The 25716-nt window shown below is 45.3% G+C and overlaps 1 protein-coding gene across 3 annotated transcripts in view; it reads right to left on the reverse strand.

Annotated features, from left to right (window-relative positions):
- Positions 1-705: 705 nt before the first annotated feature.
- MYBL1 (MYB proto-oncogene like 1) overlaps positions 706-25716 on the reverse strand; it is a 55914-nt gene continuing 30903 nt past the window's right edge. For all 3 annotated transcript variants that reach the window (XM_053248868.1, XM_053248867.1, XM_053248869.1), the window contains exon 16: positions 706-5281. In XM_053248868.1, coding sequence (XP_053104843.1) covers positions 5153-5281 — 129 coding nt within the window. In that variant the 3' untranslated portion in view covers positions 706-5152. The remainder of the gene's footprint in view (positions 5282-25716) is intronic.

A 25716-nucleotide genomic window follows, 5' to 3' on the forward strand; every position in this document is an offset into this window, starting at 1 on the left:
CAATTGGCAACCTTACTATGGGCTGTGTGCAATTCAGAAAACTCATGGGCATGCCATAATCCAATTGTAATCAATAGCATTAAGCTATAGTGTAAAGCACTTAACTTCCACTATTTTGAATATGAGCTGGATGCAATCATGTCTTGCTTTCTCTGATAACTTCTAACTCTTCCTAGTTTGCTTTCTATATGTCTCTCAGACCTGCCCTTCTTTCTCTCTTATACATGCACCAACCCCCTCCATCCATTTGCTTTGCATTTTTAATCCTCCGTCTATTGGCTTCCATGTTCTCAGTCCTCGCTTCAACCTGGATCCTAATTCTTTGCTTTCTTCCCCATTCTGTTTCTCAGTCCACCACCACAGCATCCCCAATTCTGGTTCTCTCCTATCCCTGATCCTTTCTTCTCCTTCACATCTTGCAGCTCTTTCTTACAATAAGCCCTCATATCTCCTTTTAGGTAAGAATAGGAAACTAGGTAAGAACAGGATTCCCACCAAGATCACATAAAACTGTTTAATGTGGCTTCTTCTGTTAGCTCAAAGCATCAACTGTGGAACTTAAAACTACTTATCCCAATGAATGTAGAAGTCTTCACACATCTTTGAACAGGCCACTGATCTATAGGAAAGTGTGCAGCATGTTCTGAGACATGAAAACAAAATACCAACATAGATTACACTTAAAACAAAGTGAAAGCCCAGAAGTGTGTACATAAATGTTTTATTTCTGGTGTTAATGTGGGCCTGCATTGTATGCAAAAATATGCTGAAGTAAAAGAAACAAAGTCAGCAGTACAATAAAAACACAACAGAATTTCACCAAGATATTCATCTTATAATTAAAGTTAAAACTTTAAAACAAAACATAAGTTTTAACAAATGCTGTCATTTTCCAACATGCATGTTTGGCTGCTGTAGGTATATTCGACTTAAAACACAAAAAGTTGCAAATGCACCTAAAACTGAAAAAAGTATCAAAAGGTATCTAAAATGTCAAAGGTTTAAAACCTCCCCCCCCTACCCGCCCAGCTAATGCAATACAAAAGCTTAACTGAAAAATTCAACCAATACCAACTCCAGTTTGTACTACTTACCAGAGACCTATGTTAAACCTTGATACTGGTGGCTTTGGTACCATTTTATTTCTTATTATCGAGTTATTTACATACCTCCTGCAAAGATCTTTTTAGGCATGAAAAATGAAGGCATGGAATGAGACCCAAAGAGCTGCAGGCAAAGCTTATGTGTGCACTGCAGAGCTTGAGTCTCTCCACCCCAACCCCACTGCTATTCCCTGTCTAGAGTAGCCTCCAATGCAGTATGGGAAACTGCAATTAGAAGACAAAAATTCAAAAAGTGTTGATGCACACATAAGACTCTAGATCTTGGCATATTGGCAACAATCCAGAAACCTCATTTTGGTACCGCTAAGTGCTTGTATACACTCAGCAGGACAGATGATTAACACACCCACCCATACAACCTTGCAAATAGCGATCAAGCTTTGGAAATGATTTGCCATGTAATGGGCATGTCAGTAGATAAATGGTCCTCTGGATTGTAGCCTTTCTATGTAAAAGAGTTAAGTGATGGCATTCACTTAACTCCTTTACGCTTCAGGTAGGAAGCCTTCAGAAGAAGCTTACTTAAAGAGTGAACACACCAAAACCAACAATGCTAAAGAGAGTTCCAAACTGACTTCTTACATTCTGAAAAAGAGGAATAATTCTCTTTTCTTCAGAGTTGTTCTGAAAAAATTAAAACAGTTTTTAAACTGGATAAAACCTTCTGTGCCTATTAAAAGGCAGCTAGGTGAACATTCTATATATAAATATTCCTTTAGAATAATAAATAAATAACTATGGTATGGGGGCTTGAGCTTTTTTTTAAAAAAAGAAGTATGCTATAACCATAGATTGCTTTACATACCACACAAAATATTAAAATAATGAAATTAATTTTAGAGTTTGTGGTGTTACGTGGTATCAAGTTTTTTGGCTAGTAATTGTTACTCCCCACACAGCAACGGTTGATATCAAGTTAACTTGAGAACATGCCATCATTCTATTTGTCATTTTACATACAGTGCATATGATGCTCGCTCTTTCCATCTCTCATAGCAGCAAGCAGATTCTGCTACTATCTATAGCAGCACACCCAGGAGTGGAGAGGAAGAGTGTCAGATTTATAAATCGCTAACATCTACAGTATACAATTCTATTTACCTGTCAGTATTTAAGTTGACAGCACACCATTATGTTCTGCAAGAAATCAACTAAAAACAGCTACAACAAAAGCAAAACCAAGACATTCCTTCAAATAGGACAAAAATAAGTGCAAATGTCTAAAGCAGGTAAACTGAAGCAACTGCTGCAGCCTGTGAGGATTGGAAGCATGGAGAAAGCTTAAATATCATACTTGCTTTGGGGTGGGGTGGGGTGCTTCTAGGGACAGATATGTTTTAGAAGCAGTTCATAACCTCAGTGTAAACAGCCATAACCCATGCCCTCATGAGGAAATGTTAATGTGACTGGGGCTGCAGAGAGATACAGCCAACAGCAAATTCTGTGACTGTGGCAGCACCTTTTCTCATCTACCATGATCACAAGAATAACTGACTGTAGCAGCCTACAGCCTAGTTTACAACAGCTTCTCCCCACAGGAAAGCAGCACAAAAGTGGCAGAGGAAGGCTCATGGAAGCAGGCACGTTGAGGGAAGCAACTGTGTGATCTGACCCTTACTTTCTCTTGGATGTGTAAATGAAATGCATTTGTATTAATTCCTGTATAGGGCCACAAGAAGCCACATAAGTGAGTCATCAGGCTCCATCCCTACATAAATATATCCCTTTATAACCAATTTAACTGGCATACTTGTAGTATAACTTAGTTGAACTTTTGAACTACTACGTAGACCAACATGATTTAAAAAGGGGATAGTGCAATCTTTAAGTAGATGAAATAGACATTTATGTACTTTGCAGCCTCTAACGTTGCTGCTATTCTATGCACCATTAAAATTTGCCTTTTCTCATTTCAGCTGGAGTTACTTTAGCAGGAAAACATCAGCTTCTATACAACCTGCATACATATAAATATCTACAAGTTAAGGCTGCAATCTACATATCATTTGCACCACATAGACATGCTTCAGGTGGTGGCATTTGCAGAGCAACTCAGACACTTCAAGCATCCTGCCACAGCAGATGATCCTCCCTCACTATCCTTCACAGAGAGGACACACATTCTTCCTTTTTCTTGGAGATTACACAGTGAAAGTGGGCAAACATCCTAAGCTTAAAAATGAGCAGGTCCACAAGTCTCCCGCACTATGGAATGTGATTATGCCCAGACCTGTGTTTCTTCATGAAAAAAAGACAATATTCATCATAATAATGAATTAAAATTAATATTCCTGCTCTGATCCAATCTGATAGCAGTAGGACAAGATCAGCTGCAACCATTTCAAAGACACCCTTCTTCAGTCAGCCAGTTCAGGTACCACACCTATTCCAATCTGTCTCCTTAAGTTACATGCATTTGTGGAAACAAGAAGAAAAACTAGAGCGCTTGCTGAAATATCAACAATAGTTGTCCTCTGTCCCCATTTTCTAGTTTGTAAACATCTCTTGTAGACAGTACAGTGTTCTACGACCCTTCCATGATAGTGTCAGCTAGGATGCCTTATGTGGTGCTGAGTTTACTCTCCTCTCCCTATCTGGACAAGTTGTAGAACTGGCAACCACCAGCAGCTTGCTCCTAGTTTTTCTAAGACACATATGTTAGTATATATGAGGTAGCAAGATGCTCTCACAGTACTGGCAAGAGTCCATTCTGCAGTCTTTCATTTCCACAAGCTGCTCACATCCCGTCACCTAAAGAAAGTCCCTTCATTTTTCCCCATGAAGCTGTGTCAGGACTAATACCACTCCATTCTTCTTTTGCTCTCTGCTTCCTTTAAACACAAAAGCAACTACTACAGAGTGTTTTTCTTGCTGCTCTTAATTGTAGAATATGGCAAAGTTCTTAAAGGCCTTACTACATGAAGACAATGCATGGGTCCCCAAGACTTAAGCAAGGTAGCTTCAAACTTGTCAGAGAAAACCAATGACCTTGTTAGGACTGATAGGCTGCTGCTTCTACTGTACAGTTATTGAGATGTATGGATATGTGGGGGGTGGGGGTGGGAAGGGATGTGGGAAGGGATGATGTGGGGTGGCCAGAAGGAAGATGTAGCTCATCTCAAGAAGCACTAGAACGGGCTAAGTGTGAAAACATTACACAAGGCAGAGGTCACAATCAAGGAAGTGGGAGGTGACACTATGTATCCCTGTTCATCTCTGAGCAGTGGGTGTTAGAATACTCCTACATCTCTCCCCCTCTACAAGCAAAGAACTTTCACCTAAGGTTCATGGTGCTTTGTAGAGCAGCAGGAACATGTGGGCACTTGGTGAGATTGCAGCCTTAACCTTTAAAAATGAAAAATAAATAAAACACAAACGCCCTTCCAATTTACAAAAGCTTTCCGATCCCTACATGCTGTACAATACATTCAACAATGGTCTCAGATTGAGATCCATGAATACTGATGCTTTACCCTAATAAAAATTAAATTGATCCCTTTGCCTACTATCTTATTAAAAGTACCATTCTCAAATAAATACATTTAACACTGTAGTTAATTTTGTGCAGCATACCTAGAACTAGTAGTGCAACCTTCTATTCCTTTAGTTTCCTTTCTTTTGTGTTTCTTTATAAAAATTGCTACATAAGCAAATAAGCATTTCAAAGAATTGTGTAGGTTATTCTTTCATAGATCACCAAGTACCTATAAACCTATTCTACAGTAAAAATTTCTTCAAAGGAGTGTAGATGTGTTTACTAAAGAACATCACAAAAAATGGCTTAAAAGCAAAAAAAAAAAAGTCAGTTATTTCTTTCACCGTTTTCTTTAGATTGTTTTAAAATATTTAAAATTTCAGTTTAAAAAAAGGTTTACATATGACATTTGTCATTTTCTAAAAAGAGACAAGTTCTTCCTTATAAGGTAGTCTCAAATCTAAAAAAGTATCAGCACACACATCACTGAAAAAAAAAAATCAGCATAAAGTCCGTAGCAAAAAGGAAAAATAGATTGGTACATGTGTGACAATCACAATATCAGAGCCCTTGAAGTATTGCCAGTTGCTGCATAGGTGCTCAGGTATCTTCTTGCTTGCTCAGTCATGATAAGTTGATCTTCTGTCTTCCCATAAACAACAGCTTCCCATTCACAATTTGCCTGTAACATATGATTCAGTTGATAATTACTTTTGTCAAGAATCAGTGTTCCTTAACTCTGCTAGACAGTGTCAAACAAGCAGCTGTTCTCACCCTCAATATCCCCACCACCATCAATAATATGGAGTTAATGCTGGCCGATAATAGTTTTTAGTATAATATAATATATAATAAATTTATTATTATAGTTTTATAATCATAAAACTCTTTATAATAAGAGTTTTTATAACTCATTTTTTAGCTTTTAAAATAACTTTTAATTTGAAACGTAATACTGATTGTGGTTTTCAGCCTGACTTTTAACTTGTTTACTTAATTTGGTTAATTTTATTACTTTTATTTTACATTGTATCTATTTATATTATCTATATCTATGTTGTTGTGAGCCGCCCCAAGCAGTAGTGTACTGGAGGGGCGGGGTATAAATTTTTTTAAAATACAATACAATACAGGCCATTATAAACACTGCTGATAATGTATGTGAAGCACTTTTAACACTCCAGTCCACCAGAGGCACAGTCCTTATATGCTGAAGACTCCCAGAGGTTCAAGAGAGTTTTACCCCCACAGATATATGTGTAGGAAGCATGAAAAGCCATCACGAAGGCGTCTGTGCATGCCTCCCACATCCTCATCCAACACTCCCTTACAAGTTCCTTGAAAGTAATGGGACTTACTTTGTTGTGTCTCTAGGTTTCAATTGAATTTAGTCATATGTGACTCTATCAGTATGGGACTGGTATTGTTTTAAGGATAGATAAGGAAGCAAACAGCATTCCGTTATCTAGGATTCTTTACCTAGGGCCAGTTCATGTGGCCTTAGAAGTGGCAGGGGAAGGGGAGTCCCTTCCAGCCAATTCTTTAGTGAGGGCCTGTGTGATCATCCAGAAGTTTACGTATCTTGGCTGCACAGTTTCCAAAATCGTGGCAGTTTGTTGCCACCAGGATAAACAGGTTGCTCATCTGTAACTTTTGATCTGGAATCATTCACAACATGGGCTTTGCACCTGCAAAATAGTCTCAGCTGAAGGATTTCAAGCTCCTCAAATCGCTCTGAAGCTCCACCTTCGCTCATGAAGCATGCTTGGTATCCTTGGCTACAGAGTGCTTTCTAGCTTAGTTCCTGAATGACTGCTGTTAGAAGAAGGACCTGGCCAAGTCATTAAGCTAAGGAAGGTAAGTACATGCAAAGAGAAGGGAGGTGTTGTGAATGATAACAGATCACCAAAAGATCAACAGTTACAGGTGAGCAACCTGTTTATCTTAGTGGTGATCTGGTATCCTTCACAACATGGGCAACTAGCAAGCTCTCCTCGGAAGGAGGTGGGCTTGAGGATGCATTAGAGAACTTTCTTTAGCACTGCCTGCCGAAAGGTGGCCTCAGCTGCAGATTGGATGTCTAAGGCATAATCTTAACAAAAAGGTACATTCAATGACCAGGTAGCGGCTTTCTTTATCTCAGATAACCCCGCACCAGAGAGGTGAGTGACGGAGGTGGCCAAGGCCCTAGTGGAATGGGCTTTAACACTGTCAGCACACTTTATACCTTGTATAATTGTTTGTTGCTAACAGGTGTGGATCAGCTGGATTAACCATTCTGAGAGACTTTGCCAGGAGTCCCTTGTTGGCTCCTTCAAAGGCAACAAAAAGTCTACTGGTCTGTCAAAAGTCTTAAGTCCTATCCAGGTAAGAGAGAAGAGCCCTATGAACATCCAGGGAATGGAGGGAGCGTTCCAAGGGTGAGGCAGGGTCCATGAAGAACATAAGGAGGACAATGTCCTAGTTAATATGGAAGTCCGTTACCACCTTGGGGTAAGAATGCAGGGTCAGTCCGCATGACAACCCTATCAGGGGAGAAGGTAGTAAAGGAAATGTCAGCTCTTAAAGCAGTCAGTTCACTAACCCTCCTAGCAGTGGTTAGCATGATTAGGAAGGCTGTCCTTTAGGGAGAGCAGTTTAAGAGAGGCCATGGACAATGGTTCGAAGGAGGCCTCAGTGAGGGTGGAGAGTACGAGAGAGAGACTCCAAGGTACAACTAGCGGCTGTACTGATGGAAAAAGATGGTTCTGTACTTGTGTACTGGTGGTCGTACTTACAGAAGAAGAGATTGTTCAGCCCTTTTTGAAATCTTTTGCAATCTGGATGGTAGAACAATGTTTTAGCATCCCACCCCAAGGGCCAACATATTAAATTTTATGGACGAATTAGAAAGGCCCAAATCCTTCAAGGAGGTCAAGTATAGTATACAGAGGCTGTGGTTGGTTCTAAGCCTTTTGACTTCCCATAGTTGATAAATCTCTTCCATTTGCAGGAGTAGTTATGCCTGGTGAAAGCCTTCCTCTTGTGCAACAAGATCTGATCTAAAAATTCACCCTCCAGGCTGTCATGTTCAATGTGCAGAGGTTGTGGTGAATGACCTTGTCACTGTTCTGCAAGAGGAGGTGTAGGTGCTGATTCAGGCGATGATGAAGGCTGCCAGAAAGGGAAACCACGGCTGTCTTGGCCACCAAAGTGTATTATGCATTTTGTTTTTTGCTCACAACACAGGACAGGAGCGGGAAAGGTGGGAAGAGGTAATATAGGTATGTGTCTCAGGGGATCTGGAAGGTATCCCCCATGGACCCCTTCCCCACTGCCACCCTTGAGCAAAAGAGTGGACACTTTTTGTTGAAGTGAGTAACAAAGAAGTCCACTTGGGGAGTTTCCCATGGATGGAAGAAATCGGAAAAAGCACCGTCGTCAACTTCCTACTCATGTTGGGAGTATAAGTCGATTTCTCTGCTGAGGCTGTCTGCCAGAGTATTGTCGGTGCCCCTGATGTGAATGGCTGGAGGGTAAATGTGGTGTTTTATGTACCAGTCCCAGAGTTGCATGGACAGGTTGCAAAGGGACCTGGAAACTGTGCCGCCCTAGTGAATGTTCTAAGCAATGGTGGTGATGTTGTCTAGTAGGACCAGCAGAGGCGTAACTAGGGAAAATGGCGCCTAGGGCAAGCACTGAAATTGCCCCCCCCCCCGCATGCTAATGTTGTCATCTGAGCTAGATGTACCTATGGTCTGACCCAGTATATGGCAGCGTCCTATGTGGGCCTACCAAGTCTGGGGGCAGAGCAGAGACACTCTTACCCCTGGACTTCAGGGCTAAAGTCCAGGACTTTCACACCTCCTGGGGATGCCCAAATTTTCTTTAGTGTGTCCTGAGTGGTGTGATAGCCACACCATGGCGCTGGCCCATGATGTGCCAGGTGGCCAAGTGCAATTGTGAACTGCGCTGGGTGATTTAGAGACAGAGGGAGGAGTGGGGAAATAAATATGTGGGACTAGGATTGATTCTCACAATCAGCTCCATAGAGCTCACTAATCCTGACTGACTGTTTAACCAGGATCCTTACAGTTGTGAAGATGCAGCCAGAGTTACATTTTACTGGTATAGCAGATAATCATACAATTACGTTAGTTGAATATATGTTTAACCAAAAGAGCAAACACCCTCTTCGCTTTTAAATCAGTGGAAGGCTGGGCTTTTGCAGAATAGAATGTTTCAAGCATGTCTCACTACAAGCATTTATTTTATTTTATTTATGTTTACATTTTATATCCTGCTCTTCCTCCAAGAAGCCCAGAGCAGTGTACTACATACTTAAGTTTCTCCTCACAACAACCCTGTGAAGTAGGTTAGGCTGAGAGAGAAGTGACTGGCCCAGAGTCACCCAGCTAGTATCATGGCTGAATGGGGATTTGAACTCGGGTCTCCCCGGTCCTAGTCCAGCACTCTAACCACTATACCACGCTGGCTCTTTGTGAAATAGTGGAAGGTCTGCAGCATGGATTCTTAGTTGGCTAGGTCTGATTTTAACAACTGAAACCTTTAATATTCTCCCCCCATTTGTTCTGGTACATCATTGTTTTACTTCTGATTACAAGCATACATATATATTGAGTCATGATGCTTATTTTTTGTTTTGTTCATGTATTTATGCTTTGTTTTATGTTATGATTTCAAAGTTAGAAAAACTATAAAATGGCCATTTTAGAGAAGATATGCACTGCCTTAGTTGCAAATCCTGCTTTTTTGAGATTCCCTGCAATTGAATAAAGCTATACTATACACCTTTGCTATTTAAATTGGTTGGAGATTATTTATGTCAATAAAAAATGAGAGGGAGAGGCAAGCATACTAAGAAGACCTCTATCTGAGCAACTCTGGTCACACCTTTCCGCTTCTGTGCTCCCTCCTCCTTTAAGATATTTGAATCTTCCTCATTTAGATTCCTCATGTGAAGGAGTGTTTGAAAATCCCCCATCTGCTCATTTATTTGTGTCTCCCCTGTATGTCCAGAGGTGCACCCAGGTGATTTTGGAGCCTGGACCCCCACTACCCTGCTGGAAATTAAGTATCATCCCCCCCACACACACACTTTGAAACAACTGAACTCACAAGAATGTAAGAATATAAAATAGGTGTATTAGTGCAAAGATGCATTAGCAGAAACATTTCAAAGGGAACTCCAGATATCCCCATCCCACCTCTTTCTTTCCCCCCTCTGGCTCTAAAGCACCTCCTGGCACAGGTCCTAATCATCCCACTGGGGACAACCACACCACTCCGGACAGGCTCAAGATGATCTGGGGGCCCAGGACTTGGGCCCCGAAGGCCAGGGGTAATCATCATCACCGCCGCCGCCACCCCAGTGGCAGGCAAGGGGGCTTCCCGAACTTGAGACGGGCTGTAGCCGTCCCGCAACATCTAGGGACCCAAGCCAGAGAAGAAGCCCTGCCATGGGGGGACGGACTGCTGAAGAAGGGCAGAGAGCTGGCGCCGTCCCCGAGGGAGGCAGCCGGACACCCCGCCAGTTGCTCACGGCAGTGGCTGCCCACTCGAGTCGGGCGCAAATGCGGAGGAGACAGACAGGGAAAGCGCAGCTGCCGCCGGTCACTCTGTCCAGCAGATGGCAGCCCGCCCGACAGGCACGCGCGATCCTTGGGGTGGGGAGAAGAAACCCGAGCTGGCCAGGCAGACACTCCCCTGGCTTGGATCTGCCGCGGGGGGGGGGGGGGGGAGCGAACAGGGAAGCAGGAAACACGAGCTGCTGCTTCGCTCTGGCGAGGCGCTCTCCTCCTCCTTCTCCCGAGAGCAGCGGAGGAGAGTTCAGCTTCCAGGAAGCTGAGGTCCACACAACTTAACAGCCCAAGGGCCCAGCCAGGTGCAATGCCAAGCCCGCCCGCCCGACCAAGTTCACACACACACATCAATCATCACACACACCTTGTCCACTCCTGGTGCTTTATGTTGCTTGTGTTATGCGGCCGGCCGTTAACTGAATCCCCTAGTGCTTGTGCTCAGCAGCCTCAGGCAGCAGCAGAAACGCTCCCATCGCTTCGAGTCCGACTCCCTGCCTCATCGCCGACGCACGTGCTGCAGACGGCGAGCTGGGAGGAGGACACCAGCACTACGCATGCGCGACTGGTGGCGGGGCGGGGTGAGCAGCTGCAGAGTACTTGCTGTTCCACAGCTTATGCTGTGACGAAGATTGAGTGAGTCGACGAGGTCGAAGGCAAGCAGGCAGGCACTGCAGTGCAGTGCAAACTTTAGGCACCCGCGCGCCGGAGCCGAGCAATGGGGGGGCGGGGGCGGCACCGGGGGAGGGGGCACCACGCCACCACGCGGACCGGAGCGGTCGAACTGCTCTTCACTTGACTGCTGCACTTAAAAAAAACACCGGGAAAGGCAGGGGATCGGCGGGGGCACTTTTTGGCACCCCCCCCACATGACTAACCAGGGTGGTGCCCAGGGCACGTGCCCTGCCTGCCCCCCCTATCGTTATGCCCCTGTGGACCAGGAATGTTTTGCCCTTCAGTATTGGTAGAAAAAAGACTTCATAGCCAGTAGTATGGCTAAGAGTTCCAGAAAATTTATATGAAGAAATGACTGATGGTGGTTCCAGAGGTCTTGGGCCCAATGATCCACACAATATGCATCCCATTCTATCAAGGAAGCAGCCGTTGTGACAGTAAATGTGGCAACAGGAAGATTATTATTTGTTTGATTTCTATACTGCCCTTCCAAAGATGGCTCAGGGCGGTTTACACAGATAAATAATAAATAAATAAGATAGATCCCTGTCCCCAAAGGGCTCGCAAGCTAAAATAAACATAATATAGACACCAGCAACAGTCACTGGAGGTACTGTGCTGGCGGTGAATAGGGCCAGTTACTCTCTCCCTGCGAAATAAAGAGAAACACCACATTAAAAGGTGCCTCTTTGCCAAGTTAACAGGGGTTAGCAGACGGAATGGGACACTCATTGTGAAGTTCTCCGTAAGGGTCTACCACAGCAAGGAGTCCAGTACTGATTGTGGCAGCAGAGTTGCATGCACTGGCTATCCACATTTGGTCTGAAAGTTGAGAGGAGTCATATCTAGGAACATAGGAAACTGCCATATACTGAGTCAGACCATTGGTCTATCTAGCTCAGTATTGTCTTCACAGACTGGCAGCGGCTTCCCCAAGGTTGCAGGCAGGAATCTCTCTCAGCCCTATCTTGGAGAAGCCAGGGAGGGAACTTGAAACCTTCTGCTCTTCCCAGAGCAGCTTCATCCCCTGAGGGGAATATCTTGCAGTGCTCACACATCAAGTCTCCCATTCATATGCAACCAGGGCAGACCCTGCTTAGCTATGGGGACAAGTCATGCTTGCTACCACAAGACCAGCTCTCCTCTGGTAGGCATCACATGCAAAGCCTGGCATGCTGGATGGTGGCCATGCAAGAAGCCATCAGACCAAAGAGGAGTTGGATGGGCTGCGCCTCCTGAATGGGTTTGGAACAGAAAGAACAAACCATATGTCAGTGGGAGGCCTATCTTTCTTCTGGAAGAAAGGAATGCTTCAACGTAGCATCCAACACTGAGCTGATATATGTCAGACATCTGAAGTATCAGGACGGACTTCTTGAGATTCACTTGGACACTGATATCCTCTAAGAATGTGAGCACTAGTTGGATGTGGCTGATCAGCAGGTATTTGTCTGGGGAGCTGATCAGCTAGTTGTTCAATTACAGGAAGCCCAAGATGCCATTCATTCTGAGGTGGGCGATGATGGCACTCATATATTTGGTAAAGATGCATGAGGCCATGGAGAGACGAAAAGGAAGAACTGTATACTGGTGGACTTGATCTCGCACGGTGAACAAAAAGGTTTTTCCTATGTCTCGGCTGAATCCCCACATGAAAGTAAGCTTCTCTGAGGTCCAGTGTGGTGAGCCATTTTCCTTCTGCTAGAAGGGGAAGGAGCTGGTGGAGAGTCAGCATCCAGAATTTGTTCGGAGAACTTAGAACTAGAATTGGCCAGAGACCACAATCTTTTTTTGGTACATCAAAGTACCCGGAGTAAAAGACTGCCCATTAGTTTTTTTGTGAAACAAAAATCTAGAGAGCGCCTTGTCTAAGAGAGTGTCTTCTTTTACATGATCCCCACTGCACCTTAAGATCATCTGAGGAGGTCCGTCTCCAGTTGCCACCAATTCGTCTGGTGGCGACGCAGAGGCGGGCCTTCTCTGTAGCTACTCCTGGGCTGTGGAATGCACTTCCGGCAGAAATTCGTAATTTGAGATCATTGCCGTCCTTCAGGAGAGCCCTTAAAACCTACCTATTTGGCCTGGCCTTCCAGGGTTTTAAATGATTAACTGTTTTTAATTGTTGCCCTGATTTTCAGGGCTTTTCGCTGTTTAATTGGTTTTATTGTGTTTTAATAGTTTTTAATTGTTAATTTGTTTTAATTGTTTTTATCATGATGTGTCCTGCCCTCTGCCATTTTGGAAGGGCGGTATTTATTTATTTATTTATTTATTTGATTTTATTAGATATAAATCTAATAAATAAATAAATAATAAACAGATGCTATTGCTCTTTTGGACAATGGTTATTGGACTTCCACTAGCAATGCAGAAATTGCTGGGGTGGATTTTATCCCTAGGAATAAAATAAAATAAAAAGGTATGGAACTCTATGGCATACCCAGTGGAGATGATTCTTAGCACCCAGGCATCTGATATGATAAGATGCCAAGCTGGAAGAAAGGGTACAAGTCTTGTGGATGCTGAAAGTCCAATGGGCAGGGTAGCCAAGAAGTCAAAGGCCCTGTTTGGGTTGGACTTGGTGTTTGCTCTTCAAGTGTGGTTTGTTCCTTTGTGGGAAAGTGTGTTTTCGGGAAAATGGCAATTGTCATCTCTCCGGTCAGAGCAGACATATGGGTATCTGGGTCTGTCTTACTGCTTAAAACAATGAGAGTAGGCTTGAGCAGTTGAAGACAAAGTACACGTTTTGGCTGTAAGCTTTGATCTGGTGTGGCCAGTTGAACAGGCAGTAATGGTACAGGAGGTAGGTACAGCAAGCGTTTGAGTGAAGTGTCTGTAGGGGGCATAGGATTTTGTGGTGTAAAGGATGACTAGAAGTGTGAGCACTGTAAGATATTCAGGTATATCCCTGAATAATATAATAAACAAACAAACAAACAACAAACAAACAAAGATATTCCCCTCAGGGGATGGAGCCACTCTGGGAAGTGCAGAAGGTTTCAAGTTCCTTCTCTGGCTTCTTCAAGATAGGTCTGAGAAGGTTTCCTGTCTGCAACCTTGGAGAAGCTGCTGCCAGTCTGTGAAGACAATACTGAGCTAGATAGACCAATGGTCTGACTCAGTATATGGCAGCTTCTTATGTTCCTATGACTTGAGCTGGAATAGTTTCCAGAGTTGAAATTCTTGATAGTCATGCGCGTAGGGATAGTGAAGACATGAAGGTGAGATCCTTGAACCTCTCCATCCTTCTCACACAGCCTGGGTCTAAAGCACATGGGGAGCTCCAGTAATCAAAGCAGTTGCGATAGGGTTAGTATGCAGGCAATGAAGAGTAGAGCCTTAGCTTCCATGGTTGGGTAGAGAGTAATGGCAGTGGTGCGCACACCGACGGGGGATGCTAGCGGGAGGCACCTTTAACTGTAAATTACTAGGTGCTTATCTCTCCTCACACCGCACCTGAAAGCTGTTTTGAGCAGCAATGCGCTGCCCAGCACCCAATGCGGCAGAGGATTGGCTCCGCTATTCAGCAGGCGGAAGCCATTTGCATGGCTAGAGAAGTAAGCACCTAGTGATTTACAGCTAAACGTGCCTCCCACCACCGGCATCAGCCGCGGCTGGTAGAGAGACGAGATAGTGAGCAATGAGGGGTTTACTATCTCTGGAGACGTTGATGGAGTCTTTGGGATGACCATCTCACTGGAACTGTTTATCTTTGCCAGTGTTGAAGCCATGGAGTGAAACACTTTTAAATGTGGACCCCAATGGCATCGTTACTGGAGAGGCCAGGACAGAGTCAATATCTTGGAAGATAGGGTATTCCCTCGACATCGATGAGAAGTACCTTCAAAGACTGGTGTTGAATGAGCAGCTGAAGGAACGGGTGCATTCTTGGGCTGAGAGTAGTAGAGTCACCAATGTCAATGAAGGACCAACACTGGCAGAGACTGACAGCATCGGAGGCTCTATGGTCAATGTCGAAGATGCCACCAGCTGAGAAGGTGAGGCTGTTGAAGCCTCTTTGATAATCTCAGGTGAAGGGGACAATGAATGTGAACAGACAGCTTGGACAACTGACAAATGGCATCTGGAAGGCAATCAGTGTCGATGTCAGCAATTGACCACAAAGTCATGTCAAACACGATGAGTGCCCCGACACCAAACTGGATGTCGAGGATTGTGTCGGCGATGGTGTGGGTGCTGGAGAGCCAGATTTTGACAGAGTTGAGTGTGTCAACATCAATGATCCAATTGTGCAATGTCTGGAATGAGAGAAGGTTCCTCTTCCTGATGTTTTAGCTTCTTCTGGAGAATACATCCATCTTTTGACACAGCACGAGGCTTTTTGAAAGTAGCATCTATGATCATAGTAGACAAAGTTGATGGAGCCAATCCTGGCTTCAATATGGTCGATGTTGATGGAGTGAGCGATGTTGGTGAATGTGACATTGATGTCGATGGTTGAAAGGCCTATTCATAGAGAGCTGCTCTCAAATGTAACTCTCTACTTTTCCGTGTTTGCATGGAAAAAGATAAGCAAATCTTACAGTCATGGATGTTATGGCCTCCCCTCAGGCAAGAACAGATACTGGTCGAGTTTGTCTGAAGAGGGGAGGGTTCCACAACAAGTAGAGCAACTTTTCAAGGTCTTTTTAGAGTCTATTAGCAGCCAAGATTAAGGAGTGAGGCAGAGAATTGTCAGAAAACAGTCTGCAGTCAGATAAAACAAGAAAACGGTAATTTTCCTTTCAGAAACCAAGCACGAGGAGCATAAATCCAAGGGAACTGTCCACAACAGCGCTCGGAAAAGAACTAAGCTGGGAAGCGTTCTACTGCTGAAGATACCAAGCACGCTCCATGGGGCACACTCCATGGGGCTTAAAGGGCTTCAGAGCCCTTTAAGGAGCTTAAAATCCTTCCAGGCAAACGTTACAGGTGAGCACCCTTTTTATCTGTCTATGAGTACCTGGCTCAACACTTGGGTATGGACTATGGAATTCTCTGCCATGGGAAGTGGCAATAGCCACTAGCTTGGGAAGCTTTAAAAGGGGCTTAGCCAAATTCACGGAGGACAGGCCTATCAATGGCTACTAGTCTGGTGGCTACAGGCCACCTCCAGCCTCAGAGGAGAGATGCCTCCAAATACCAGTTGCAGGGGAGCAACAGCAAGAGAGAGGGCATGCCCTCACCTTTTGCCTGTGGTCTTCTCTGAGGCATCTGGTGGGCCACTGTGTGGATAGGCCTTTGGCCTGATCCAGCAGGGCTATTCTTATGTTTTAAAGACTCAGAGGCTGGGGGAGGGACTGGGAATTAAGGTAAGACTATCCTGTTTGCCTGCTCCCAACTTGTTTTGTCCACCTTCCAAGAAGGGAGAGATGCTGCTCTGCATGCTGACTCCAGCAGAAGCATGTGCATTCTATGAGATTGCTGGGGGTTTTGCTGTTGCTACTGCCTGTGTTTAGTGTTTTAATGTTTTATTTTATATATGTTTTTAGATTTAAATAGAGATATATTTTTATATTTTAATTTAATATTTGTACTTTTATTGTGCATTGTTTTAATTGTGCATTGTTTTAATCATATTGTAAACCACTTTGGGACTATTTTAATGAAAGGTGTATAAAGCCAATGTGGTGTAGTGGTTAGCGTGCTGGACTAGGTGGGGAGACCAGAGTTCAAATCCCCAATCAGCCATGATACTTGCTGGGGGCCGGTCACTTCTCTCTCAGCCTAACCTACTTCACAGGGTTGTTGTGAGGAAAAACTTAAGTATGTAGTACATTGCTCCGGGCTAAATGTAAAAAAAAATAATAATAAAATTAACAATCAACCAAGTTTACCAGCCGGAGCCAAATACAAAATAATGGTTGGAGGGAAAGTGAATGAAAAATGGGATATCAGGGGCAAAACCAAATACCTACTTGCCCCATACACAGTAATGTTCTGCATATAGGAGTACAAATGTACATTTGAGTTTATCGAGCAGAGCAGAGATCCTAACTCTACTATTGTGGAAGGAAGTTTTTGTTGGTGTGGTTTTGAGTTTCCATGACTAGGAAATTGGGACCAGTCTTGCCAACCGCAACCCGAGTATCCATGGTTTGGCAAGATTTTTTTGTGATGGGGGTTTGCTATTTGGAGGAGTTCAGAGGTTTAATCTGCTCATTCCTCTTGCTGACTCTGCTGACAACTCATGAAAGTTATTTTTACCAATTTGGGGGTGGTGGTGGTTCAAAAGTACCTTTTAGCTTTTTGGGGGGGAGGGGTTAAAAATGTCCAGAGGTTCAATCTGTGCACTTCTCTTGCTGACTCTTGGCAATTTTAAGGAAGTTTTGGGGATTTTTAAGCATTTTCCCCTTTATTTTTCAGTCTTTCACAACTGCAGTTCTCCTAACCCCGTTTCCCATAGACTTTAATGCCTCTCCAACCACGAATTTGCCAATGGCAAGGTTTTGCCACAATGAAACCCTCACAGCTGGCGAGGGATGACAGTATCAGCTAGGCTTACTAGCCAAGTCTCTTTATTTACTAGCCAAGCATCGATCTTTCCCCCCATGCCCCTTACTTCAAACTTACTCCAAACATACATAAACCAATAGTTTCCCCATACTCACAACCTCTCACTCTCTCTCACACACACCATTTGTCTACCAAGCAACGCCCCACACACACAGGGCTCCATGGCTGTGAAATCTAATTCCACCATGATCCTGCAGCAAGTAATTTTCAAAATGGGTAGCAGTCACATCAAAATGAGTATAGTATATATTAGCTCAATCTTTATTTTAATGAACACATAAAAATATAAGTATTTACTTCTAAAACTGTAATTTCACAGCTTTTTACTGATTCTTTCTCCTCTAATTTGCAAGGCTGATATCTTATCCCTGCCAATATATTTACATAATAATAAAAGCTTAAATATTGTTCAATGTTTACAATTTATGGTGCAAAAAAGCAGGTTGCTCACCTGTAACTGATGATCTGGTAGAAATCTGTTGTCCATAAGAATGGGTTCTGCCGCAGGAGTCACGCGGTAGCCATGCCTGAGCTTGTCGAAGCGCCTAGGCCATGCCCCCATGCTAGAGCGTGCTATATAAGGCATGCCCTTGGCACGAAGTCCCTCAGTTCTTGGACAACCACCGTGGAGGACGACCATCCAGGTAAACCAGGTAAGTTCATCCAAGGTAAATACTAAATGTCAATGCAAGGGGCTGCACACCTGAACACACATAGAGTCAGTACTACTGCAGGAGGAGGCCGGGAGGGTCTTATGGACATCGACGGATCTCTACCAGATAAACAGGTTGCTTACCTGTAACAGATGATCTGGTAGTGATTCCACGACATTCATAAAAATGGGTTCTGCGCCTGCGCAGACCTGCTTCGGGTAGCTATAGCTAGCTCCTCGCGACGCCTTCAACCGCCTGTGCGCGAGCATGCAGTACCTCAAATTGGCGGTTAGGCGTCTCCATATTCAGTTTCTAGCTTACTGACGAAGCCCCTAGTACCGAGGCCTAGTGTCCACTAAGATGTCCCTAAAGTGTCCAACAGTGTATTCTCTGCTGAAGAGTGTCAACATGTAGTATGCAGCTTGCAGGGGGGCTGGATGGGCGGGTTTTATGAATGTCATGGAATCACTACCAGATCATCTGTTACAGGTAAGCAACCTGTTTATCTGGATAGTGATTCCGACGACACTCATAAAAATGGGTGAGTAACGAGCTGCCAACCTAGGTGGCGGGCGCTGCATGCTACTGTAACACCCTTTTCAAAACTTCCCTGCCAAATTTAGCCTCCGCTGCAGACCTCAGGTCTAAAGCATAATGTTTCACAAATGTGTCTTCTGTTGCCCAAGAAGCAGCCAAGCAGATGTCTGACATTCTTAGGCCTCCCAAATGAGCAGCCGAAGTTGCGTAGGCTCTCGTCGAGTGCGCCCTAATAGACTGTGGGGCAGTCTTGCCCTGGTAGCTATATGCGTTTCTAATGGCCTCTACCAGCCAGGCAGACATATTCGGGCGAGAAGGTTGCTCGCCCTTGTGGGGTCCTTTGATTGCCAAGAAAAGGCGGCAAGTTTTCCGGAAGGGCTGTGTCCTTTTTAAGTAGAAGAGGAGAGCTCTTCTGACATCTAAGGTATGCATTGTTTTTTCTAATAGTGACGTTGGATTTCTAAAGAAAGTTAGTAGAACCACATCACAGTTGACATGGAAGTCCGACACAATCTTAGGGCAGAAATCCAGATCTAAGCGCATCACCAATTTCTCTAGATGAATTCTAGTATAAGGCTCATCTATACGAAGAGCTCGGAGCTCACTCACCCGTTTTGCCGAGGTGATGGCCACCAAAAACAGTGTTTTCAAAGTCACAGGTTTTAGGGTAGTGGTCGCCATAGCTTCAAATGGTTCCTGTGTCATAGCAGAAAGCACAAGTGATAGGCTCCACTTCTCAACTGGATGCCTGACGGGGGGATATAAATTATTAATTCCTTTCATGAAGTCTTTAGTGCGTGGATGCGTGAACAGTTTTACCATACCATCCCTGGTGGTGAAAGGAGATGGCTGCCAGGTGAACCTTAATCGAAACATTTGCCAATCCCTGCGACTTCAGAGATGTGAGGTATAGGAGGACCTCCCTTAAAGTGGCATCCCTCGGTCGAAACCTCTTGGATTTTGCATAAGCAATAAACCTTTTCCACTTCGCATCATAATTCTTTCTAGTGGATTCCTTCTTGTTGTTCACAAGAATGTGTCGCAGAAGCCTACCCTCCACGCCATCAGCTTGAGGGTGGATAGGTTTGAGTGAAGGGTTGCTCCGCCATCCTGACTTATCTGATCTGGCCGTTGAGGTAGTCTCTTGTAATTGAGGCCTGCTAGATTTCTTAGTCTTGGAAACCAGGGTTGCTGAGGCCACCAAGGGGCAATGACTATTGCCTTGGTCTTGTCCTGTAGCAATTTGGCCACCACCCTGTTCAGGAGTGGGTATGGTGTGTATAAATAGAAGACACTCTGAGTCCATTGGAATTGGAAAGCATCTCCTTTGGAATTCTTTCCCAGACCCATCCTTGAACAGAACTGTGTACACTTTTTGTTGTCGGCTGTTGCAAAAAGATCCACTGATGGAGTGGTCCACGCTTGAAACAACTCGCTCACCAGAAGTGAGTGTAGTTCCCACTCGTGTTGAAACAAAGTCTTGTCCCTGCTCAATGCATCCGCTATAACGTTATCTCGGCCTCTTATGTGGATGGCCTGTAGGTGGATCCTTCTGGCAATGCACCAATTCCAAATCTGTAGACTTAGTTGGCAAAGTGACATGGACACCGTGCCCCCTTGATTGTTCACGTATGCCACTGCCGTAGTGTTGTCCATTTGTAACAAAACTGTAGCACCGTGCAACATGTCTTGGAAGCCCTGCAGCGCCTTGAACGCGGCCAAAAGTTCCAGAAAGTTTATATGAAGGAGTTGCTCTTGGCGACTCCAGTGCCCCAACTTTTGACGTCCATGCAAGTGAGCCACCCATTCTTGCTGAGACGCATCCGTGGTCAGCTTCAGTGTTGGACTTGGTAAACGGAAGGGTTCTCCTTCCAACAGATTCGCAGCCTTTGTCCACCACAGAACAGACGTCAACACCCCTTCCAGGATTAGCAGCCGCTTGTTCTGCGGGTCCAAATGTGGGTTGAACAGCTGAAGAAACCACATCTGAAGCTTCCGCATGCGTAGTTTCGCATATCTGACCATTGTAGTGCAGGAGGCCATCAAGCCCAGCAACACCTGGATGGATCTGGCCCCTTGCAGCGGCTCCAACCAAAAATGATGTGCCATATTGTGGATGCATAGGTACCTGTCCATTGGCAAAAAAGCCCTCTGTACCATCATGTCCAGTATCGCACCGATGTAAGGCAACCTCTTGGCGGGCACAAGGTGTGACTTTTTCTGGTTGACCCATATTCCCAGCTGTTCTAGAAGCGTTGACACCGCTGACACATGAGACAGGAGTTCTTCCTTTGTCTTTGGTGTCAGAAGCCAGTCGTCTAAATATGGAAAAATAGAAATTCCTTGAACCCTGAGATAAGCTATTATCACTACCATACATTTAGTAAATACTCTTGGCGCAGTTACTAGCCCAAAAGGCAGCACATTATATTCACAGACCTCAGAACCAAGCGTAAAACGCAAGAACTTCCTGTGGTTTACTTGTATGCCGATGTGAAAGTAAGCATCCTTTAAATCCAACGTTGCAATCCAGCCCTCACCATGAAGTAGAGGGAGGATAGCTTGCAAAGTAATCATACGGAATTTCTTCACATCAACATACTGGTTTAGCTCTCTGAGGTACATGATAGGGCGTATGCCTCCATCCCTTTTAGGAATTTGGAAGTATCTGGAGTAGAACCCACGATGGCACCGTGACCATGGTACTGATGAAATTGCTCGCTTTTCTAGCAAGGAGCTGACCTCCTCTCTGAGAGTATCAGTCTCTGGGGTATACTTAACTCCTGTGAACTCTGGCACAGCAATGAACTCAATAGCATAGCCTGTTTGAATTATGCGCAAGACCCATCTGTCAGATGTTATGTTGCGCCATGCAAAGGCATGACTTGCCAGATGGATGGTATTATCGGCTATGCGCAGGGCGATGTTAGGCCCTGGCGTGTGCAAGGCAATGTTGTGCCCTACAGGGACCGCTAGTCGGGTCTGTGGATTTTGAGGGTCACCCAAGGGGGCTGCAGATCTCAGCGCCCTTTGGGATCACAGGTGTTGCTTAGTTTGCGTGCCAGATCTATTTTTATTTTGCTGATCATTTCTATTCTTGTTAGCATAGGCCTTCTTGTTGTAACGATTCCAGGGCCTGCAGAAATCTTTGCGTTCCCCATGCTGGTAGTTGTTTTGGCGTCTGTAATAAGGCTGGTACCTATTCTAATTGTCCCTTTGAGATTGTGTCATAAAGGTTCTTGCAGTGGTTTTTGACTTCCACCACTGTTCCATTGTCTCATCAGTAGCCTCCGTGAAAAGGCCCTTGCCATCAAACGCCAGAGACTCTATTCGATCACGCATGTCCTGCTGAAGGGATGTGGAGCGGAGCCAAGCATGTCTCCGTAGCATTACAGCCGAGGTCAGAGTTCTCGACTCCGACTCAGCCAGGTGTTTCGCACTGGCCAACTGTTGGCGCGCTGCAGTCGTCGTTTGCTGGAAAGTAGTCTCAAACTTCTGTTTAAATTCCTCAGGCGAGAGGTTAGCTCTTTCATCATACAACCTCTCCCACAAGCAATGTGTGTATTTTGCCAAACATGCCACGTAATTAGTGATTTTAATTGAGAGGCACACAGTTGAATAAGTGCGCCTCCCAAGGACGTCCAGCTTCCGACCCTCTTTATCCACTGGTGTGGTATGATGCCTCCCTGATTTAGAAGTAGAGGCGCAGTCTATCACCAGGGAGTTTGGAGCCGGATGTTTATGCAGATAGACATTGTCAGCTTCTTGGATCCGATATAATGTCTCTAGCTTCTTTGATGTAGGAGTAGAGGTTTGCAGTATTTCCCATGCGGACTGAGCCGCATTGGTAATAACTGGCAGCATTGGAAGATAGACCGGTTGCAGACCTGGAGTCTTTTTCATAAAATTATAGACAGGGTCATCCAGGTCTGTGGTCTTTGGGCGCAAGTCTAGTCCTAGAAGTTCCGCCATCTCAGTCACTTGTTGCTGATATGTTTTCAATTGTTCGTTTGGCGAGACTGATAACGGAGGAGCGACCTCTAGTGGTAGATCTGGTAAGGATGGGTCTGGTAAGGAGGGTTCCGAGTCCCCCCTGGTGGAGTCAGAGTCGTAACTTTCATCCTCAGATGAATCAGGCAGGACAGTCCTTGGAGGATGAGAAGCAGAGGTGGAGTAACCATGAGTGTCTGATCCCCCTGCAGTCCCTGCGTTTCCTAAGATGGGCCGTGGAGGAATGTTAGTCTGTATAGACACAGTCCTCGCAGAAAGAGGCATAGTTGCTTGCACTGCCACGGTTTTTGCCTGCTGGGGTTGCGTCATAGTAGCCTGCACTGCCACGGTTTTTGCCTGTTGGGGCTGCGTCCTGGAGTCGCGGGTGTGTAGTAAAGGTTCCTGAAAAGGTGTGACTTGCGTGGCCACAGTATTGCACTGCTGTCTTTGCGACTGCCACTGCCTAAATAAAGCGCATTCCTCTGGTGATACAGTTAAATTTGGTCCCCATCCACCAGTGGGCAGTAACCCCCCGGGCACCCGGTGTCACAGGGATACCTGGCAGAGCAGGGTCATCATCCACCGGATCATCCTCCTCCAGGTCTAGTCCGGGGTGCAGAAACCCTTGGAATGCTGAATTGGAGGGAGTAGTCTCTTCCGATCAGAGAAGGTGTGCCATTATGGGATCTTCCTGGATGTCGATGGGGGAGCAAACGGCTTCAGAGACTCCGTCGGGTGGCATCACCTCGACCTCCACAGCATCTTGTCTGTTTGCATTCCAGGCACTTTCAGTCGATATCGAAGCCACGTCCCTCGATGTCGACGCAAGGCTTGTCGATGTCGTAGCCTGAGTTTTCGAAGTCGAGGTGTTGAGGAGTGCCCCCTCGAAGTCGAACGTTTACCGAGGGCAAGCTCCCTTGAAGTATCCTCCCTCGTGGTTTGCACCTTCTGTGTCGAGGGAAGCGAAGGCAAGAGCTGCGGTGTTGGAGCAGGAGACAGCGAGACCGCCCAATGTCGCAGGCAAGTCTGCTGTAATCCAGATGGAGAGGGAGTAGCCTCATTTGGCTTTAAATGATGAGTCTTTTTCTGTTTCTTTGGCGGCTCGCCGGTTGACTGTGAACTCAACTGTTGTTTAGAGGCAACACTTGGCTTTGATGCCGATGTCAAGAGCATCCCCTTTTCACCTGGGAGTTTAGACTGCGCATATGTGGCAGTTCCCTGGGTTAAGCTTGAGGTAGACGGGCGCAAGGCATCCTCCATCAGGGCAACCTTGAGGCGTGCCAATCTATTCTTAAGGGTCTGTTTGGAAAAACCTGCACAGATGTCACAGGCTGTGGCAGTATGACCCTTGCCCAAACAAAGGAGACAGAAATTATGGCCGTCATTCGATGGAAGCTTGCCGCGACAGCCCTGGCACCTCTTAAAAGTTGTCTTTTCACGAGCGCCACCTTTGTCTCCTTTAGAGCCAGTACCTCTTCCTGAGGCAGCAACAGTAACAGTCCTGTTGCTCATGGGGTTGAGGGATATCGGAGGGTAGAGGGAAACGCTAAGCAAAAGCCGTCGCCGTTAACCGTTTCCGTAGTCTGCTAACGAAGCAAGTGTAGGGGTTGTTTTTTTTGTAATTCTGTTTTAAGCTTTGTGTAAAGGGATATTCAGAAGAAGTTGTCAGTCAGTCCGAAGTCTTTAATTAAACCAATTAAATCAGTCCGTGAGCTGAGGAGCAGAAAGTCTTTCCGAAGCGTCTGAGCGCATAGGCAGTCAGAAAGAAACTGAATATGGAGATACCTAACCGCCAATTTGAGGTACTGCACGCTCACGCACGGGCGGTTGAAGGCGTCGTGAGGAGCTAGCTATAGCTACCCGAAGCAGGTCTGCGCAGGCGCAGAACCCATTTTTATGAGTGTCGTCGGAATCACTATCCAGACCATCAGTTACAGGTGAGCAAGCTGCTTATCTGGAGCGAGATCCGTTGATGCCCATAAGAATGGGTGTTTAGCAAGCTCCATAAGGAGGAGGGGAGCAGTAGAAGTTATTGCAACACCCTTTTCAAAACGCTTCTCCCGAATGTAGCCTCTGCTGCAGAATGCACATCTATGGCATAGTGTTTAATAAAGGGGGACTCGGAAGACCATGTGGCTGCTTTGCAGATGTCCATGAAAGTCACCCCTGCAAGGTGTGCAGCTGATGAAGCGTGGGATCTGGTAGAATGGGCCCTTATAGATTCAGGAGGTGTCTTGTTATGCAGTTTGTATGTGAACAATATCAGCTCAACTAACCATCTTGACAACCACTGTCTGGAGACTGGAGTCTCTTTGGAGGGGCCCTTGTAAGATATAAAGAGCTGATTGGAAGCCCTAAAACCCCTTGTGTGGGACATATAGAATAACAAAGCATGCCGTACATCCATGGCATGCAATGATCTCTCCAGGGCAGTCGAAGGATGTCTGAAAAACGTAGGGAGGATAATATCCTGGTTGAGGTGGAAGGAGGACACCACCTTAGGCAAAAAAGAAGGATCCAGGCGCATTTGGACCTTGTCGGGGTAAAAGACAGTGTAAGGTGAGTCAACCCTAAGAGCCGTGAGCTCACTGACATGCCTAGCCGTAGTAACGGCTATCAAGAAAGCAGCCTTCAAGAGACCAGTTTTAATGAAGATGTAGCCATGGGCTCGAAGGGAGCCTGGGTAAGGGAAGAAAGAACCAGAGATAGGCTCCAAAGTTCCACTGGAGGTCTAATTGGTGGATACACATGTGAAAGTCCCTTTAAGAAGGCCTTGCTCAATGGATGGGAGAACGAAGTTTTTCCGTCACTGCCCGGGTGTTGTGCAGATAGGGCAGCCAGATGAACTTTTAAAGAGACGTTGGCAAGACCTTATGACTTTAGTGTTGTTAGGTAACGCAAGACCTCTCTGAATGAAGCCTGTTTAGGTAGAAAACCCTTTGATCTTGCATATATTTTAAAACGGCGAGGGAGTCTGAAACAGGACTCCACTGAGGAGGTTCTCTCGCCGTGTCCACCAGGATAGAGAGCGAAGCACCTGTGGTGGGATCAGCAAGCGCTTTCCTTGGTCGTGTCTGGTTGGGTGGAAGACAGAGAGAAACCATAGTTGGAGTTTTTGCATTTTCAGGTGTGCAAAGTGTATTACTGCATTGCATGAAGCCATCAGC

The sequence above is a fragment of the Hemicordylus capensis genome, chromosome 4, assembly GCF_027244095.1.
Source record: "Hemicordylus capensis ecotype Gifberg chromosome 4, rHemCap1.1.pri, whole genome shotgun sequence".
Classification (NCBI taxonomy): Eukaryota; Metazoa; Chordata; class Lepidosauria; order Squamata; family Cordylidae; genus Hemicordylus; species Hemicordylus capensis.